The 20079-nt window shown below is 37.4% G+C and overlaps 1 protein-coding gene across 3 annotated transcripts in view; it reads right to left on the bottom strand.

Annotated features, from left to right (window-relative positions):
- Positions 1–1593: 1593 nt before the first annotated feature.
- ATP6V1C1 (ATPase H+ transporting V1 subunit C1) overlaps positions 1594–20079 on the bottom strand; it is a 38837-nt gene continuing 20351 nt past the window's right edge. For all 3 annotated transcript variants that reach the window (XM_004275323.4, XM_033438159.2, XM_033438157.2), the window contains 10 exons: positions 19622–19707; positions 16679–16773; positions 15032–15123; positions 13750–13848; positions 11619–11687; positions 7319–7411; positions 7137–7230; positions 5347–5444; positions 4015–4141; positions 1594–2226 (listed from right to left, as the gene is read on the bottom strand). In XM_004275323.4, the coding sequence (XP_004275371.1) occupies positions 2131–2226; positions 4015–4141; positions 5347–5444; positions 7137–7230; positions 7319–7411; positions 11619–11687; positions 13750–13848; positions 15032–15123; positions 16679–16773; positions 19622–19707 (949 nt within the window). In that variant the 3' untranslated portion in view covers positions 1594–2130. The remainder of the gene's footprint in view (positions 2227–4014; positions 4142–5346; positions 5445–7136; positions 7231–7318; positions 7412–11618; positions 11688–13749; positions 13849–15031; positions 15124–16678; positions 16774–19621; positions 19708–20079) is intronic.

Here is a 20079-nt window from a genome sequence, read left to right as displayed (position 1 = left end):
TTCAGACTCCACAATGACTCATGCCTTGAAATTCCCAGGTTAAACACAAGTGGAAAAGGAGCTACTGGCCCTCTTCTAGGACCGTCCGCCCATGAATCAAGCTCTCCTCGTGCACCACTCCAAGCACTGGATGGGCCGCTGGACACTCAACCCGACAGACTATGAGATGGGCACTCTACCTACCCCATTCTACCAAAGAGGGCGCGAGCGCTGAGACCACAGGGCTAACTGGTAGCAGAGCTGGGGTCTGGCTGCAGAGCTACTCACGCAGCTGCTCTGTGTCCCAGAGAGAAATGATAATCAAAGTCCCATAGTTCCAAACATATGCTGGAATTTTAAACCTGACACAATCCCCACCTACTCCTATCACAATAATACTAAAGACTAAGGAAAACCTTCCAGTCATCGTGTGGGCCTAACAATCTTTTAATCATCAAAACACATCCCCCCATGATAGAGATTATACCCGTTTTACAAACACTAAGACTCAAAGAACACTTGCAAAAGAAGACAAAACCAGAATTTGCTGACATCAAAACCAAAACTTTTCAGCTTCCTCTTATCCAAAGAAAAACTGAAAATAAAACTGCATTCCAATCATGTCTTGAACTGAGAATTCTGACAATAACTTGGCAGTTATGTCAAAACTTTAAATATATATACCCTATGACCTACCAACCCTACTTCCAGGCTCTTTCTTACAGAAATACTACCACGAATAAACAAAGACAAGGATGTTTACCGCATCAGCGGTTTTAAGAGCAAAACCAAAAACAAGGTGAATATCCATCCAGTTAGCTACACTGTGACACAAATACATGATAGAAAACCACTGTAGCCAGTTAAAAGAATGAGGTAGCTCTAGACACACTGACAAGATACCCTGGCTATACTAGTAAGCAAAAAAAGCAAGTGACAGAATATGTGTGATATGATCCTATTTTTATTTAAAAATAAACTGTGTGGATATATATGTTGTAGAGATACAGGAGAAGGCCTGAAAAACTTTGTAACTTCCTTGCGAAGAAAAAACTTAGGGGCTAAGAGGGCTCTTCTCTCATGTTTTACTTCATAGAAGTCTGGATTTGTTTGAAGTTAACAATTACTTTTGACATAACAGTATACAATTTTGAAATAAAACGGATTTGAGAGGCTAATTTTCTAGATGGAATACGGTAGTTTAGAAATGCCCTTAAAACGTAAATTTCTTTCTCCCATTTACAAGACTGGGAGGACACAGGAAGGGGAGCACTGCCACAAAATCCTCTTCTAAAAGCTCACTCGGGATGCTAACCTAGGTCTCATTTCAGAGGTTTGTAAGGTTAGCAATGCCTCTTTTCAGACTACATCAGAAATGACATCAATGTCAAGATGAAGGCAAAATTAACAATCTTAAAAAGGAAACATGTAAAATACTTAGACAAAACAAATGACTAAAACTGCAGAGTTCTACTACACTTTATTCAAAAATTGGCCCTACCTCCTAATTGAGAGACCTGAAAGTCTAGTGTCCAAATGTAAATACCCACCATGTGTTCAAAAATAATCTTCAAACTTGAACCGTAATCTTTGGAAGTTACACACACCACAATCCACCTTTGCACAGGTAATTTTATTCTCTCCTGTGGGTGTCAAGTGCTCACAGATTGTAATTTGAAACATTCAGAAAGCACATACCTGAATATTGTCACATTTCTTTACATCACGATTCAATAACTATTAAACAATTATGTCTACTAAATACAGTGAACAAAATGGTATAACTGTTTACACCATTCCCTTGTACACAAGGCTTCTGTCACAACAGCAACAAATGGAATTAATGCATACCACAATATCGATGAAGTAAGACCTTCTTTTTAAATAAACTATTCTGTTTATAAATAAACTCTGATTTTTTTTTTTTAGTACACATTTACAGACCTGATCAATAAAAAGAAACAAGACATATAGTTTCCTTTTAAAAACAAAATGTTGACAAATGGACCACTACGAGAGAACGCGAATAGGAAAGGGGGTGAGAAGCAAGCAAGGGGTAAGAGAGAGTTAAAAGTACAGCCATACTACAACCTACGTCTGTTAGCAAACACCGACACCGACATGAGGGCAGGGCTATCTGGGGGGCTCATTTTACTTGAATTCCAGCAAGTTGCAATCGATCTTGTAGTACACATAGGGGTAATATTCCTGTTGACTCAGGTTTAAGCCTGGAATATCCATAGGAGCCTATTGAAAAATCAGATGATTATTCAACTAAGTACTTAAAGAAATTAAACAAGAAAAAAAGTATTACCATTCATAGGCATACCTTGGAGATATTGCAGGTTCTGTTCCAGACCACCACAGTAAAGCGAGCGGTTTCCCAGTGCATATAAAAGTTATGTTTACACTATACTACAGTCTATTAAGTGTGCAACAGCATTATGTCTTGAAAAACAATGTACATACACCTTAATTCAAAAATACTTTATTGCTAAAAAATGCAAACCATCATCTGACAATGCAGGGTTGCCACAAACCTTCAATTTGTAAATTGAAAAGTGCATTATCTGTAAATTTCAATAAAGTGAAGCACAGCAAAACAAGGTATGCCTGTACCTTCCTAATGAACATCTACTCTGGGCTAAGTTTATACATTTTTGCTAATTTAATCTGAGTTTGGCATTGCTAACTCCATTTTGCAAATGAGAAAACAATCTCTGAAAGGCTGACTTGAGACCTCCCTGGTGGTCCAGTGGTAAAGAATCCACCTTACAATGCAGAGGATGCGGGTTCGATCCTCGAACTAAGGATCCCACATGCCACGGAGCAACTAAGCCCGTGTGTCACAACTACTGAGCTCACGGGCCCTGGAGCCTTCGCGCCACAACTACAGAAGAGAAAATCCGCGTACCACAACGAAAGATCCTGCATGCCTCAAGGAAGATCCCACATGCCACAACTAAGACCTGATGCAGCCAAAAATAAAATTTTAAAAATAAATAAATAATAAATAAATCTTTAAAAATAAATAAATAAATAAAGGCTGACTTGCCCTAGGAAACAGAGTGAGTAGTAAAGCCAGATTGAAGCACTCTCTGCCCTCAAAGCCTGTGTGTGTTTAAGCATCACCCCACCATCCTTTCTTATGCAGACTGTATAAAATTACTTCTTTAATCTCAGGCTTGGTGTACTGAATTTAGGAGACACATGGCTTATGAAATGCTGGATAAAAATAAACCAAGTGTGATTTTTACAGATACCACTTATTACATATGCATGTTGTAAGAATTTACTGGTAGGAAATTATGTATCGAACAGTTAGACTTCACATATTATCAACTCTACAAAATGCAGAGTCATTTCCTGCATTTTCTTCTATCAAGAAACCCTGATTTTTTTCATGGGTTCTAACTAATGCACATGTGAAATATTGCCGTCCTAAACTAAAGAGAAAAAAATCAGCAAGATATTGGAAATCAAAAACATAAAAGCCTATTACAATTTTAAACAACAGCAACAACGAAAAGCACACATACTATTTGTATCTTTCTGTTTAAAAAGAACACATAAACACATACCATTTTAGAGAAATGATAGTTCCCTTTAAAATGCTCATCTATTGACTCCACTACTTCTACCAAATAAAGTTACAATGACTACTTATTTTCTTGCTCTCTGCAATTTATAACTTTTGTAAATAACTAGTATCACTGGTTGTGTGTGTATTTCTGCAGCTATAAACATCGGATCTGTGAGAGGCCCACGTACAGCCAAAAAAAAAAAAACCAAAACACAAAAAACATCGGATCTACAGCAAGATAACAACTGGCTTTTAGAAATACCAAGAAGCAACTAGTAAAATGGGGTAAACAAGGTAAATTATTTGCTAAGCTATCAGGTAAATTAATTACTAACAAATTGAGAATCTTAAAGCAACTTTCAAAAGGTTAAATAACCTCTTATCTTCTTCCAATAATTTTTTCTGAAATTCATCCAGTTCCTCTTCTACCAGGTTGTCTAATAAATACTTACATCAATAATAGCTGCTGCACTGCTATCTAGATGTTTATACAATTCATATAATACTTCTCTTAGTTTCTTCATTGTTTTCTTATTGGGCTGAAGGAGCATTGCTTGGAAGTTCACTGGCAAGCCATACCTTATAAATAAGCAGAAATACAGGATGTAACACAAGCAAACATATGCAGAGATTTTCTTTTTAAAGCGAATACTCTCATACTCTTCTTTAATCACAGTTAATGGGGAAAGAGTACCTCACTTTAATGACCATGTTTACAAGTTCAACTAATATACACAGAAACTCAAACCTTCTCTGGTCCTCAATGTCCATTAGAAATCTTTCTTTAGGATGAGAGCCAACTGTCTACTAGGAATTACTTTTAATTACTCTTCAATTTTTAAGGTAATCTATGAATACCCTCAGCAGACAGTGGTAATATGTAAACTTAGTACAGTGTCTCTAGGTATCTGCAGGGAATTGGCTCCAGGACCCCTATGGATACCAAAATCCACGGATGCTCAGGTCCCTTAAATAAAATGGTGTAGTGTTTGCATATAACCTACACATATCCTCCAGTATACTTTAAAATCATCTCTAGATTACTTATAATCCAATGTAAATGCTATGTAATTAGTTGTAAGTAAAATGCAAATGCTATGTAAATCGTTGCTAGTGCTCAGTAAATTCAAGTTTTGCCTTTTGGAACTCTCTGGAGTTTCTTTTTCGAATATTTTCAACCCACGGTTGGTTGAATCCATGGATTCGGAACCCAAGAACATGGAGGGCTTTCATGATAATAAACAACATGAGATTACTACCCATATCTACTATGAAAATTCAAAGAAATTTACAAATAGTGAGCATGACTGCAGATAAACATTTTGATATATTTCTAATATGAGCAACATGTACAGAGGATCACAAGATGATTGAGATTTTAAGTACCTCAAGATAAAAAAATATTTTAGGTTAATTGAAATGAGGACTTCAAATAAGGCATCCTTAGGTATACTGCGTACCAAACTACATATAAAATATTTGAATGATCTTCTTTTAACAAACACTGGCTAATATTTCATAATCTACATTTAACTTAAGTACATAATAAGAAAAGAATCAGAGAGCAGAGCAGCGTGATCTCTTTCTTTAAACCCAGTATTAAGGGACAAGACCAACATGCACGTAATAAGCAGTATGACACTGACAATCTCTCCCTCACGACTGGCCCTTTGGTTTCTCCAAATCAATTTCCTATTAGTAGACTGTGTGTTTTAATAAAGAGGTCCAATGTAAAGGGATCTATAAATTCTTTAGTTCCAAGTTTCTCAATTAACTTCCTTTACCTCAAAACAGACTCAACAAAAACCCTCAACGCTTTTACATGAATCCACGCAATAAACGCCTCACTGAAATTCACTTTCAGCCACCGTACAAGTGGTCCCTAGAGAAAGAGAGAAAAAAAAAATCACCAAAAATTTGTCCTGAAAATGGCAGTTAGAAATTAGATAAATCAAGTATTTTTAAAGGAGCAACTATCCAGTAAGAATCTTTAGGAGCATTAAATCACATTATAATTCACTTTTAAAATGTTTCATTATTCTCATTATCTTGGATTCTTTACCTTAAATTAGATGAAAAGATTAAGCCACTACTCTGTAACCTCAGTAGATACAAAAATCCATTGAATCTATTCACTACACAGAAAAAGGTATGTGTATGTGTGTGTGTGTGTGTGTATATATATATATATATATATATATATATAAAATTATTATTATTTTCTTTCTGTTTTTTGGCCACACCACGTGGCTTGTAGGATCTTAGTTCCCTGACCAGGGATCGAACCCACGCCCCTTGCAGTGGAACTGCAGAGTCCTAACCACTGGAGCACCAGGGAAATCCCAAAAAGGCCTATGTTTTAATGAAAGTCATTTAAAGTGACACAGAATATAGAAGTTTCCTTCTACAGGTTTGAAAATATAAAAATCTAAATTTACTATCCAATACTCTTAAACATTTTATACATTTAAAATAGAATTCAATTACACACAACTTCTCAGGAATAACGAAAAATAGCTATGTAGTAAGTCATTTAATATCCCTAGGTGTTAGTTTTCTCATCTGTAAAATCAGGGGGTTGATCTAGATCCCTAAAATCTGTTCATCATGTTCTAAATTTTTAATGGTTCTATTATGTAGTATATATTCTTTCTGAATTTAGTTATTCAGTACTTCTAAATAAAAACACTTCTTTAAAGAAACAAATGACAAATAACTTATTACCACCTCTCCATACTTAAAAGACACACATGATCAGTTCAGCTAATAGTTATTTAGATAACATTATTAGGCTCATTTGGATGTAACAATCAATTTACGAAAAAAGGATAATACAACAAGGTGAAAGTCTTTGGTTAAAATATCTGTTCTTTAAAAGTGATCTGGAACTCCCCAACAAGTTGGTTTTATTTGACATTACTTGGTTAGGGTTAGTTTTCTCCCAACTGAGATGCAATAGTTCATAAAGTACTTGGAAATAACTTTAAATGGAATGTGCTTTTATTTCCTCTTGCATTACAAGAGAAATACATTTTCACTCATCATGTTTCCCCTTCCATACAAGCTTTAGTCTTCACAATAATCCTGCACTTGAGATGGCAAGAAAGTCAACACCATCTTTCACTCACAATTCCATCCCTGTTCTCCACTGTGCCTAGAACATACTAACTCACCAATGGTTTAAATACAAATTCCTCCAATAAAAGACTGCACGCAGCATTAAAAAAATCTGCCTCAAAAAATGAAATTTCTTACTGAAGAGAGAGAACTACTACTTAACTAAAATAACCCCTCACTATATGGGTATTAATTAAAACACTGCATTTAAAATTAATTTCTGATATGGACTTAAGGGGGGTTAATTTTAAGATAATATATTTTAAGATAAGGATTCACAGATCTCAGGTTGCTTAGAGAAAACTTATTTTGATTATTTAGTAGGAAAAAAAGCTAGAATCAAATGTCTCAAAAGCAAAATCAGGAAAGTTTTGTTTTCTTTTAAATTAAAGAAAAGCAGTCCCACTTTTTCTTCTGCTTAACACTGATAGTATTACTAAGTATTAAAAACGCATACAAATTGCTTTTTCTTGTCGGTAGAAAGCCTGTTCATTTCTTCTTTGTCTGCTTTCATCTCCTCTTCATTATACTGGAAGTCACGAACGATGAATCTAAATTGGGGGGGGGGGAAAAAACCAAATTGTCCACACCATGTATAGATGATCTAACAAATTAAAAAATAAAAAATAATAATCTTACTTGTTTTCCCTGGCTTTGTGTCTGAAGTCATCAACTGCCTTCCTAAACAAGGTGACATTACACAGGTAACTGTCTTGGTCCTCTGAGAGAACACTAGAGAGAGAAAGACCAAGTCCACTTAAAGCTTTGTATTTATTGCTCACGTTCATATTGAGGGCAGAATTCAGAAACAGGGGCAGGAAGAGGAGGAACAGACAGTACAGAAGGGTACAGCAGCCCTTCCCAAACCACTTCAGTGCTTTTCATCTGTACTGCCTCCACACTGAAGACACTCAGTGTTTATGATGTTTTTATTTACAGTGCCTTAACAGCCCCCTAGTGCATTCCTTCCTAACCAACAAAATTAAACATTAAATCAAGTAAAGCATCCAAACTCAAGAATCATGCTTTTCAATCTCTATCAGCACTAGGCCAGCTGAGGAAAAATCGTCCAGCACCTGGCTGGTTTCCAGAATCTCCTTACTTCCTTGCTAAGCACCCTCTTCTCTTCTGGTGACTGAAATCTCTCTTCCTCTCTCCAGCCCAGCCCTGACCCATGAGTCCCGGCCCACCCCTTTTAACTTGTGCCCTCTCAAAACTATTATCCTGCGTTCTTGTTCCCAGTGCCCATCAGATCTAAAGCAAGGTAGCTACAAAGTGGACAGAACTCGATAACAAACCTTTAATGATCCTCAGGTTTGCCACAACTGACAGTAATGTGCAAACTGATTGGGATCAAAACAAAGCCAAGGGACTTCTCTGGTGGCCCAGTGGTTAAGAATCCACCTGCCAATGCAGGGGACATGGGTTCGATCCCTGGTCTGGGAAGATCCCACATGCCGTGGAGCAACTAAGCCCATGCGCCACAACTACTGAGCCTGCGTTCTAGAGCCCGTGCTCCGCAACAAGAGAAGCCCACGCACCGCAACGAAGAGTAGCCCCCGTTCGCCGCAACTAGAGAAAGCCCACACACAGCAACGAAGACCCAACACAGCCAAAAATAAATAAATAAATTTGTTAAGAAAACAAAACAAAGCCAAATCCAACTTGACAGGCTATCTCAGATCCTAACAATATTCCACCACTATCATATTCACCTTTTAAACTTATCTTAACCTTAACTGATCTTTTTAACTTTAGTACTTTGCTGTTTTGAAGGTCCATGCAAACAAAGGGGTGGGGACCAGAGATGTGGACAATGTCAAACAGCAGGTTCCGTGACAGTGAAAAAGATGGAAAGAAGGCTCAGGTTCAAGAGTTGGGTTACAGTTTAAGATGCCAGACGTAAAGCCTTTCTAGAGGTTGAGGGTGAGGCCAAGGGAACAGCTACAGAAATCAAGTGGAGATGACAGTCTGTGAGCTGCAGGCTGGGTCTCCAAACTCACTCTCTTCGTTTAGTTCTACTGCTGTGTAGAAACAGTAACACTAGCTCCTCACACACAAAACCAGGCCGAGAGGAAACGAAAGGTCAATGCTTTTCGGCTGCCTCACGGCATTTTAAGTCTCCCATGGGCGTGGCAGTGCTTCTGGAGCCTACTAGCTCTTCCTGCTGCTTCTGACTTCTTACCTCTCTCCTAAGACTCGGTCCTGCCATCTGCTCTGCTCCCCAATCAACCTACCCACTTCATTGCCAAGGCATCTTTCCTGCTTTTCTTCGTAAAAGTTATCTTTGCAACCCCTGCTCCAAAACACAAAAGAAACGTTTCTTTGAACAATGGCTAGTGTTGTTTTTTTCTAGGCCTTCCTCGCTAGGATCCTCTGGTTCATCTGGAACTCTAGCTCCCTGAACAAAAGCTTCTGTGAAGCACCAATCAGTTTGTGGTGCTGTTTTTCCAACAACAGAGAAAAGGCCGAAGTCAACCAGTGATGTAACCCAACCGGATTATCTTAACAAGCAAAAGTAGACAGACAAAAAGCTAAGTGGTAATTCTGAAAGTACAAGTGAGAAGCACCTCTTTCTGAACAGTTTTTCCAACAGAAAGAAGCAGAACTCAGCCTCTCAGCTTCTTTGGCCTTTAACTCTGACTTGGCATTTATACACATCCCTGCACTTAACCACCCAATGACGGCAATATTTCACATGGTCCAATCTTCCAAGATTTATGTAGAATATTTTGCAAATAGCTAGATTTTGTGTGTTTTTTAGGTGAAATTATCTCTTTCAGGTTTAAAGATGTTTTTTTCAATCCATTCTTCTTCCTCAAAAGTCCACTTTCATCTTCACTGCTTCCAAGAGTAACCACTCAGGTATTGTGCCAAAAAGCAACAAGTGACAGTATTACTACTTGTAATTCACTTTAAAATAAAGCACTTAGAACAATGACCAGCACATAGTAATCACTCAAAAATGTTAGTTATTATGATAAGGGAAAAATCCAACATCAAGTCATAGAGATCTTTCCTAAACAGAAGTACAAAATTCCAGACTAACCCACTAAAACCTGTCTGCCCCATGTGAACTAAGCATCCTCTTCAGGTGCTGGCTGAGCTACTGCATTGTTCTCAATGACTAAATTTAAATAACTTTTCAAGTCAATGAATCCAAAAGTCTTTAGACTGATAAATAGGTGAACAGATGTTTTCACTGGGTGAGGAAGGGCTGGGGACTCTCAGGTGGTCAGTGAGCACTCAGGGGTCATTCAGAAGACAGGTATTGCCTATACTGAACTGTTGGCATCTGAAATTTTTTTCCTTTTAACTACCAAAGTGATTTTTCAAAAGATGTAAGTCTGAAGTAATATTTCTAAAGTCCTTCTTTCCGAATAAACCTGGGCCTACACACCACTCCCCTGGACTAGGCTCACACACCACAGGGTGGGAGGACATTCTGTGTGCACTGGGTCCTTACTCTCCTCCTCTCCCTGCCCCCAAACATAAAGACAACCTCTGTGACTTTTACGGTCTCCAGAGCACAAAGGTCTAAGAAGGTGTCATCTGTCAGGATAAATAGCTTCGGAGGAAAACCAGCATTAAGACACAACCTCAATCTTCAGTTTACCACGTGAAGGGCCAGTGTGAATGGAAAGTATTCCCCCCAAATGGGAAAAAAATTCACAATGAGCACAGGTTTGTGGTTTCATTCTCAAAAAATCAACATTTGTGAAACTACAATAATCATATTACCTTCTACTTTATTATCTTATCCAGCCTTAAAAGAGCCTCATAATGTGTACAGGGAAGGTGTGATGCTCATTTTACAAAGAAAATGAGGCCCAGAGAAGTTAAAAGACTTACCGCAGGTCACATAGCAAGTTGGTAGCAGAACCAGCAATAGAACTCAGATCCCTGGGTCCAGGACTCTTTCCATTATACTAAGCTACCTCCCATATGACACAATGAAACTGGAAAAGAAAATATTTCATGGGCCTGGCCTTACTAACACCACTTCTTTACTACCTCCTAGACCTTTCTTTCACCATGCTGACGGTATATATATATACACACTGAGGGATATATATGTATATACAAAACAATTCTTTGGGGGTGCATATACACTGTACTTAATATTTTCTTGAAGAATATCTTGTGTAGAATGGCAGAATGCAGGAAAAAATGACATGCTATGTAGTGTCAAGAGTGTAGGACTTGGAGTTAAAAGACCTGAGTTTTAGTCCTAACTTTGCCACTGCACACTTATACAGCCATATACACTTTAGGCAATGACTTAACTCTTCTGTATTTGTATTTCTTCATCTATGAGAAAAAGTATAACTGCCAAAACTACTTCATGGAATTGCTGTACATATCAAATTAGACAGTGAATATTAATCCATAAGTTTAAAATTGCTTAATAAAAGTTTTTTTTTTTTTTTTAAAGGAAAGTACAGATTCAGTAGAATCTATGCGTACTGGAAAGTGATGGTAAATATTTGCAGATCAACAGAGTACCCTAGTAGCCATCTTGGTACACTTCCTTTGCAAGATAAATGAGGAAATATAGACACACAGTAGGTATACAATAAATATTGAAGGAAGAATTTTGAGAGGGTAGCACAGCAGAAAAAGTACCACACCAGAGATCTGGGTTCTAGTTACAGCTCTGTCACTAGTGAGATGTGTGACTCTGGGCAAACCACGTCACCTCTGTGGCCTCAAACTTCTACATCTATAAACATGAGTGGGTTGATCAGACTATACAAAGGCCCTTCCAGGTCTACAGTAGCTAGAGTTAATATAACTCACTTATTTTTAAGGTGAAAATGATGGCTCCAAAACTGTAAAATTTACCACAAAGGAAAGATAAAGATATCTCCTATTCCAACATCCAAACTACCAAAGGAATTCTACGAAAGAAACAGGCTTTACAAAGACTACTACTTACTTGCTAGACCTTGGAACTACCATTTCAGCTAATGTTTCATACTGCTTAATCCAGTCATTGTGGTTTAACCTGCAGAAAAGATACAATTAAGTTACTGGAAGAGAAAAACAAGTCCTACCTTCCTGCCGAGCCCAGAAAGAGAAAAAATTATGAGACAAATAGGAAATCCAACTATAATAGGTATACCTCAAATCTATTTAACAACAACAACGACAAAATCAAGTTTTGTACAAAGAATGAATTTCAAATACACTGAGTGGTAAAGCAGGAAATACAGCTCACCATCTCTTACATCCAGTAACTACTGCAAAAGAGGCACATTCTAGAACTAAGTTTGGAAAGGAAGCAAAGCAAAATACAGAATCTAAATTACTTTCAAACTTTAGGGTTGATATACATTATTACCTCACCAAAAAAAGAAAAAAACGAAAGAAAGAGAGAGAGAAGCCATGCTGAAATCACTAACATTTCTATTCAGTGACTATTACGAACAGCTGGGTAAAACCACATTTACCAAAAGCACAGAGTACCAGGAAGTGCTGAGTAAACAAAGTGACAGTAAACCAAGCTGCCACAGATCACTGTGCAACAACCTTTCTAGAGACCACTGGCTTTTGTGGGTGTGGCGAGAGATGATTATATATGCAGTACAAAATAAAGAATTGTAGTATCTATAGCCAGGATAGTGAATAATCCATTATACAAGGTATCCTAGGTATCCTAGGTCCTATCCGAGGTTTCAAGTACAGTGCACAGAAAACTATGAAAACTTCTGGTCTTAAACACAAATTTTAAATAAAGGTTGCATGAGACAAATGTTTTATCTGGGCAAAGGTTATTTTCCTGTATAAGTATAAAAACACAAAGACAGAGAAATTTTTTAGAAATACTGTTCTAGTATTCTGCAGTAAGAGGAAAAAGGCAGAAGTCAGGTAATACTGTAGCCACTGAAATTCAATGGAGGTCCTTTCCCACCCCTTTCCAGTAGGCATCATTTTCTAATATTCCCAGTTTCCTAACCAGACAAAAATGGAGAGCACAGCAAAGAAAGATTTTATGAATAATGCTCTGAAGAGTCCCCAAATCTCCCATCCCAGTTTGGATCCCCTGAAGATTCCCTGATAGTGAGATTTTAGTGTAAGTCAGAAGTGAAACCATTAACAGTGTCTCTTTCTCCCTTTCCCTTTCCCTTTCCCTTTCCCTTTCTCTCTCTCTCTCTCTCTCTCTCTCTCTCTCTCTCTCTCTCTCCCCCTCTCTCTCTCTCTCTCTCTCCCTCTCTCTCTCTCTCTCTCTCTCTCTCTCTCTCCCCCTCCCTCCCTCCCTCCCTCCCTCCCTCCCTCTCTCTCTCTCTCTCTCTCTCTCTCTCTCTCACACACACACACACACACACACACACACAGACACAGACACACACACACAGTTCTAATCTTCCAAAGGTTTCATTTTACCAAGATTACCAAATATTAATTAAAACAGAAGGCCTAATCTAAAGGAGATTTCAAAGGATAGTCTAACCCAGAAAACTACACCCATAACCTGTACACCTGTTTTTGTAAATAAATTTCTACTGACACACAGCCATGTTCATTCATGTACATACTGTGTGTCACCGCTTTCAGATACAACCACAAAGTTGAAGTGGCAGAACTGAGTAGTTGTATCAGAGACCATATGCCTTGCAAAGGGTAAAATACTTACTATCTGGCCCTTTGCAGAAAAAATATGCCAAGCTTTTATCTAATCCATCCTTTGCTTCTCAAGAGGGCTTAATTCATCCTAACCAATCATCAAATATTTTTCAGAAAAAGAAATAGCTCCCTGTTTTGAAAAATCTAAGAACAATATTTCTTTTAAGTCCAATAATTTAGCATTATTTAATTTTTTAATGGGCCAACTGTACTAAGCAAATTTTGATCTGGAATATCAATTTATAATTGACAGCTCTATTACCAGGTTATGAACTAAATTCTACTGTATGTGCCATACGAGTACATGTTGGTTGACAGAGCAAATGACAAGGTGATACTCCCTTTACACTTGGGTTTATGGAAAACTTCAAATTACAATATCAGACACTAATATTTTTCTTGTATTTTAACAGGTAAAAACCTTCTGTAATAAAAAGACATACTTGGGAACCACGACCAGTAATGTGACGAGATACTCTGAGTCAAGAACAAAGTCATCCTTCTTCACAATTTCTGCTAGACTTCTAGTTAGCAAACTTCCTCTGAGAAATAAGAAAAAAATCATTAGGCTGATAATTATGTGCTTCCAGAACACAAGTAAAGAAACAGCAGGCTAATTATAGTCACATATACTATATATACATCTCAAGAGAGGGATTAGCCTGAGTTAACATTTTATTTTATAAGAAGTCAAAATTTAGCTAAATATTTCCCACATCCAAACCCGAAGAAATGTAAACATTTTATCAGAACTTGCCTCTAGTGTCTCCCTTTGTATTTGCTTTAATTATTATAACTCAGCTCTTCTCTTGATTACATATACAGTATCTTAACTGAGAAAGTGTTATTCATTAGGTATCAATTAAAGTCTACCTCATCATAATTATGAAATCATATCATCTAAGCACAACCTTTGATTTTCCTCCCTCTTCCTGGGTATCAATTTTGGTTAGTTAACCCAATAATCAACTCTTTTAACACAGTCTTCATTTGGTCTCCTAGTACATTTCACAGTGAAAATGACTTGCCCTGTTTGCACCACTGACAGTATCCAACCAACTTTCTCTCTGGGATATGAATGCATAACTGGAAGAGTTAAGTGCTTAAAGCTACACTTGTAGTAGTCATACTACAGTGATATTAACCAAAACAAAAGTGGTCTATTTTAAGAAAACCTAATATGTAAAAAATCAAAACTTGGAAAACAGAAAAATTAAAGAATGAGTATTACATTACAAAAGGATTCTTCTATAGAATTCTTTTAAGCAGCAGATAATTGCTATGTAATTAAACTATCATTTGATTTAAAACAATTAACTTTAGATAATTTTCAGTGAAAAACCAGATGGATAAAGGGATAAACCAGGACCCAACTCACAAGTATTATGTATGAAACGAGTATAATAAATCAGCCTCACATCTGTTTTGACTAGCCTGAATTAGTGAGCTTTTCTCCATGTAGTGAAAAAAACACCATTTTGATTATAGAAACAGCACAAAGTGGAACTTACTAACCCCTAACAATAGTTCATTCAGTGTATGCTAGAGTACGTCCCCAATTCTTTTTTTTTTTTTTTGGCTGTGCCATGAGGCACACGGAATCTTAGTTCCCCGCCCAGGATTGAACCTGCACCCCCTGCAGTGGAAGCACAGATTCTTAACTACTGGACCTCCAGGGAAGTCCCTCCCAATTTTTAATTATTTACATATACTTGACATGCTTACGCATTCTTTCGTTCCAAATTCTGAAGATTCCCTTTCAGGTTGTTATATGCGGATGCTCGAGATTTCAGGTCATTGTCAATCTGAGTCACTCCCTTTAAAGAGAAAAAGAGAAAAAGGGAAAATTTTCCTAAACCTGCCTCTGCTAATACAATCAAAGTAGCTGTGCTTAAACTTTAAAAAACAAAACACCACTAGTTCCTGATGTAAAAATATTCTATTATTTTAAAAGCATGCCTTTAAAGGTCATTAAAAAACAAACCTACTTCATTTTTAATAACTATGGTAATTTTCATATAATCTTTTCTATTAAGGATAATGTTTTAGTCTACATGTATTTTAATTATTGTTACTATATTACTTCTTAAACCACGTAAATGGAATCTATGCCACTGGTTACAGAGATAACTAATTAAAAGGCTTTAAAATACAAGTTTCAAGGATTAATTTCCAAAGGAACTAAATCACATAGAGTTTTGCTGTTCATAACACCACAACTCTTCCACAAAATATTTTTGCAATAAAATTAAAATTATGTTTGAATTTATTTATACATGTTACACAAGCTGATTTTTCAAAAAGATGAGTAAAACTACTAACAACTTAGGGAGAAAACACAAAGCAGTAGATTTAACGTTTGAGGAACTAATTTCAACTCAGCTCTACCATCACCAGCTGTGTGGCACTGGGGTAAACTACTTCACCTCTCTGAGCCTCTTTCCTCGACTATAATAGTATCAGGAAGACGACGACTAAATCCTTGATAAGGATCAAAAGAAAACAAGGCTCATAGTAAGAGCACCACTTTATATTATCTGACTACTCATTTTCATTAAATTATATGATGACTTGAGTTAAAATCCTTGATATGCTATTCATTTACATTTAACCATAGAGCACAACGTACAAATAAAGCCAGTGGGAGCCAAGGAAGTCTGTCCAGATGATTTAAACCATACTTTTCATCCTAGCCAGGTCATAGAAATGTTGTCACACAATTAATAGGTCCTTGTCTACTGCCTCATTATAGTTTCAGGTAAGACTTTTACATTTTTCTCTCAAGCTCAAGGACTTTGAAACATAAAAGGAGCTCTTAATTCAGTGAATTCATGGATGGGCTTTAACACCTGTGGGCTCCCTGAAACTGTACATAAAATCATGTGGTACAAGAATACGGGCAATTTTTCTGGGTAGAGAATCAATACTGAACATCAGAAGGGAAGGTGTCAGAGAACCCATAAAGTTTAATCTGAATCAGTACTGTACATAAACATACTTAAGTTACCATTATCATACATCTGAATGATTCATAAATCTCTAATCTATTCCAACTTCCTGTTCTATGTGATCTCAATTATGCTTCAAATTTATATAAATAACTATAAAATTTTAAAGTTACTTTTCTTATTCAAACATTGTTGATGCAACATTTAACTTAACTACCTAAATAAACTACACAATTTGGATAATGTACACATGAAAGTGTTATCCTTTTTTGACACCTTTTTTTTTAGTAAAACTGTAGTAAGTCACATATAATTAAGCTGCCCTGTCAAAACCTAAATTAGAGTATTTAATAGCTAAATACTTATAAAATAAATAAAGCCACTATAAATCAATGTGTCCTACCTGTATCATTTTTTATCTTACCTTGGCAATTATTTCAGAAATATTTTTCAGGGACTGCTTGATTGGATATTTAGCCATGTCCCATTGAAACCTTGTTATATAAGTAACCAAGTCAACTGAAATAAGGGAAGAAATTAATTACTGAGGAGAAGCAATAGAATTTTTTATAGTTTGCTACACAGTAATAGGTTTTAGTGCTGAAACTGGCATTAAGAAAATCAGTAAAGATGTCATCATTTGTGAAGAGTCCTGGTTAAGTAAATGTGGAACTGTATTAAGTAACATGGATTAATCAAAATTTTTACCTTGTAATCTGATTGGATCTCTTCTCCTTACTCAAAATTTAATATATATTAAAATGTTCCTTTCTAATCTGATGACTTAATAAATGGAATATGTACATACCCATGATATGCCTCATATGTAGAAGAAAGAGACACAAAAAGATTAAGAATCTACTTCAGGGGATTCCCTGGTGGCACAGTGGTTAAGAATCCACCTGCCAATGCAGGGGACACGGGTTCGAGCCCTGGTCCAGGAAGATCCCACATGCCGTGGAGCCTGTGCTCTAGAGCCTGCATGCCACAACTACGGAGCCCACGCGCCACAACTACTGAGCCCGCGCGCCTAGAGCCCGCGCTCTGCAACCAAAGAATCCACAGCAATGAGAAGCCCACGCACCGCAATGAAGAGTTGCCCCCGCTTGCCGCAACTAGAGAAAGCCCACGCGCAGCAACAAAGACCCAACACAGCCAAAAATAAATAAAATAAAATAATTTAAAAAATAATACATTAAAAAAAAACCCTACTTCAAACTGTCTCCTCAATAAGTAGAATCTGACAAAAGTATGTTCTTTCTCTGCAACTTACCCAAACAAACTGAAAATGAACTTGTCTGTTAAAACTCTGTGATGACTGTTTCTAGGAGTCTATATTTCAGTAATCTTCAAAACATGGACCTTTGCACTTTCAAATGACAAGAATAAGAAATGCAGAGCTTCCCTGGTGGCACAGCGGTTGAGAGTCCGCCTGACGATGCACGGGACGCGGGTTCGTGCCCCGGTCCGGGAAGATCCCACATGCCGCGGAGCGGCTGGGCCCGTGAGCCATGGTCGCTGAGCCTGCACGTCCAGAGCCTGTGCTCCGCAACGGGAGAGACCACAACAGTGAGAGGCCCGCGTACCGCAAAAAAAAAAAAAAAAAAAAAGAAATGCGGAGCCAAAGAGACACTCAACCACTAATTCCCTGGAAGTGTGGTAGTCAAGATGACTTTACTCCTCAAGTCTGATGGGACCAAGGTCAGGGAAACCAAATGTCAATTATGGTTAACTGGCAAAAGTAATTCATACCAAAATATCTTCTCTCCTCAACTTCTCCCTACATAATACCAGCGAGTCAACAACATAGATGGTATCTCCAAAAGCAGTTTTGGATGCAATGCCCCCTAGACTGTCATCCCCCATTCGGCCTCGCAGACTGACCGCCCTAGTTCATCAGGTACCTAGAGACCAGTGAAGGCAACTAAGTTGTTAACACACCTAACTTTCGTCCTGCCCCCAGCCGCACGTTAACAGACACAGTAAGCAGCTCAGGATCGCTATTATTAGCAAAGAGTAAAAATAAACTACTAAAAATTTTTTTTTTTACTGATTAAGTACTTCTGAGCATCTATTATTTGCAAGGAGAAGAAATGAGATTAGAGAGACACTGGATTTAAAATACAGTGACTGCTGAGAGTTTAGCCAAATCCCCATACTGCTGCCTCAGCATCCATTTCTGTGTGGCCAAGTGGCCTACAGGGGCCTAGAAGTTATACTAGATAACAGCCTGCAATCACAAGTAGATGTAAGCTCCTGATATGATTTCTCTGATATGACCCTACGATAAGCGCTCTCTGCTGCTGCCCAGGGCCTCCCCTGCTAGTGTACCCTTTAGATAAGACCCCCTCGAAGTTAACCGAAACCCTCCTTTTTGGTTTGAATCGACCAACCTGGACTTGGCTTGGGAACCCCAAAGCACTCCACCCACGGACCCTAATAAAGGCATGTGCCCCAGGTCCCGCCGCTCTCCCTCTGCCGGCACCCCGTCTTGACCTCCCTGCCTTGCCCCCCTCCTCCAGGACCTGTGAGTAATAAACTTCTCTATTTCTCTTTCCCTTGTGGTTTTTTGTTGAACCGTGGCTCACCAACCCATGACACCCCAGGGCTTTACTTAACAAACGTTAATTTAACCAAGTCACATCAGTGACCTTTATTTATCACAGTAGGCAATATAGGACAGAAAGAAAGGAAAGGGTTTTTTCTTATTATAATGACATATCACTAAAGATCAGCCTAATTAAAAATGAAGCAAGTGCTAAAGTGATATTTCAGGAGAAAACAACAAATCCAAGTATAAATGACAACAATGCAGTTGAAACCATCTTTATAAAGCCATTATTACATAAAGCAAACTCTACGTAAATACTAGTTTCTAGCTATGGAGAGGTCAGTGGTAGACTATTTCTATGGGTACTAAAGAAATGTCACATTCAAATCTGAAGGGAGGAGGCATTACTCTGCAATAAAATTAATAATTTTTATTGTAAGGATTTGGCAGTTGGATGCTATTAAATACAAAAAGCCAGAGAAAACAAGTATTCAACTGGAACAATGCTGAGAGACATAACTTGGAAACACAGTTGTTAATGGGAGTTGACAAATAGATTCTGGAAAGAACTAAGGTAAATCTTTATAATATTGCTTTTGGAAGATCCATATCATAAACTATATTATATATTATGTAGGATTGTCTTATGAGAGGTTGTGTTTCAGAGGAAAGAATGTAACTGGCAATATCACCAAATTCAGTAGTAATCATTCTATTTTAATGGCTTTCTATTGTATTTAATATCCTTACCTATAAACCTTTTTTAAGTCGTTCACTTTATAGAAATAAATTGCAAATCATGAAACATTAGCTTACCTCCATTGGCCAACAAATTCTCCTGAACTTTATCTTTACTATCCTCCAATACGTCGGCCATATACTGAGCCACTTTCTTAACCACCCTTGGGAGGAAAAAAAAAAAAAATCAACAATCACTTTCAGGAAAACAACCTAAATTCCATACTATACAATGAACACATTACATAAAGACACGAATTTGACTCTATTTGTTCCAATTACACTATCTGTATAATATAGAACAAATGGGTCCTAACTTCTAAAATAATGTTTTAAGGACAAAAAGCACGAAGATCTTATTACATATGTCAAACTCAACTGAGTAACTGTAGTTTTAAGGAGACCACATGCAATATGTTTACCAAGTCCAGAAAGAAAGTAGTGGAAAGCTAGCAAGAATAAGCTGAAAAACTGGGCAACAGATCTCACTGCACTGCAAAAACAAAGGGGGAGCAGGAGCTTTCATTCACCAGTTA

Source organism: Orcinus orca, chromosome 17 (genome assembly GCF_937001465.1).
Source record: "Orcinus orca chromosome 17, mOrcOrc1.1, whole genome shotgun sequence".
NCBI lineage: Eukaryota > Metazoa > Chordata > Mammalia > Artiodactyla > Delphinidae > Orcinus > Orcinus orca.
This window is presented reverse-complemented; position numbering and strand designations above follow the sequence as displayed.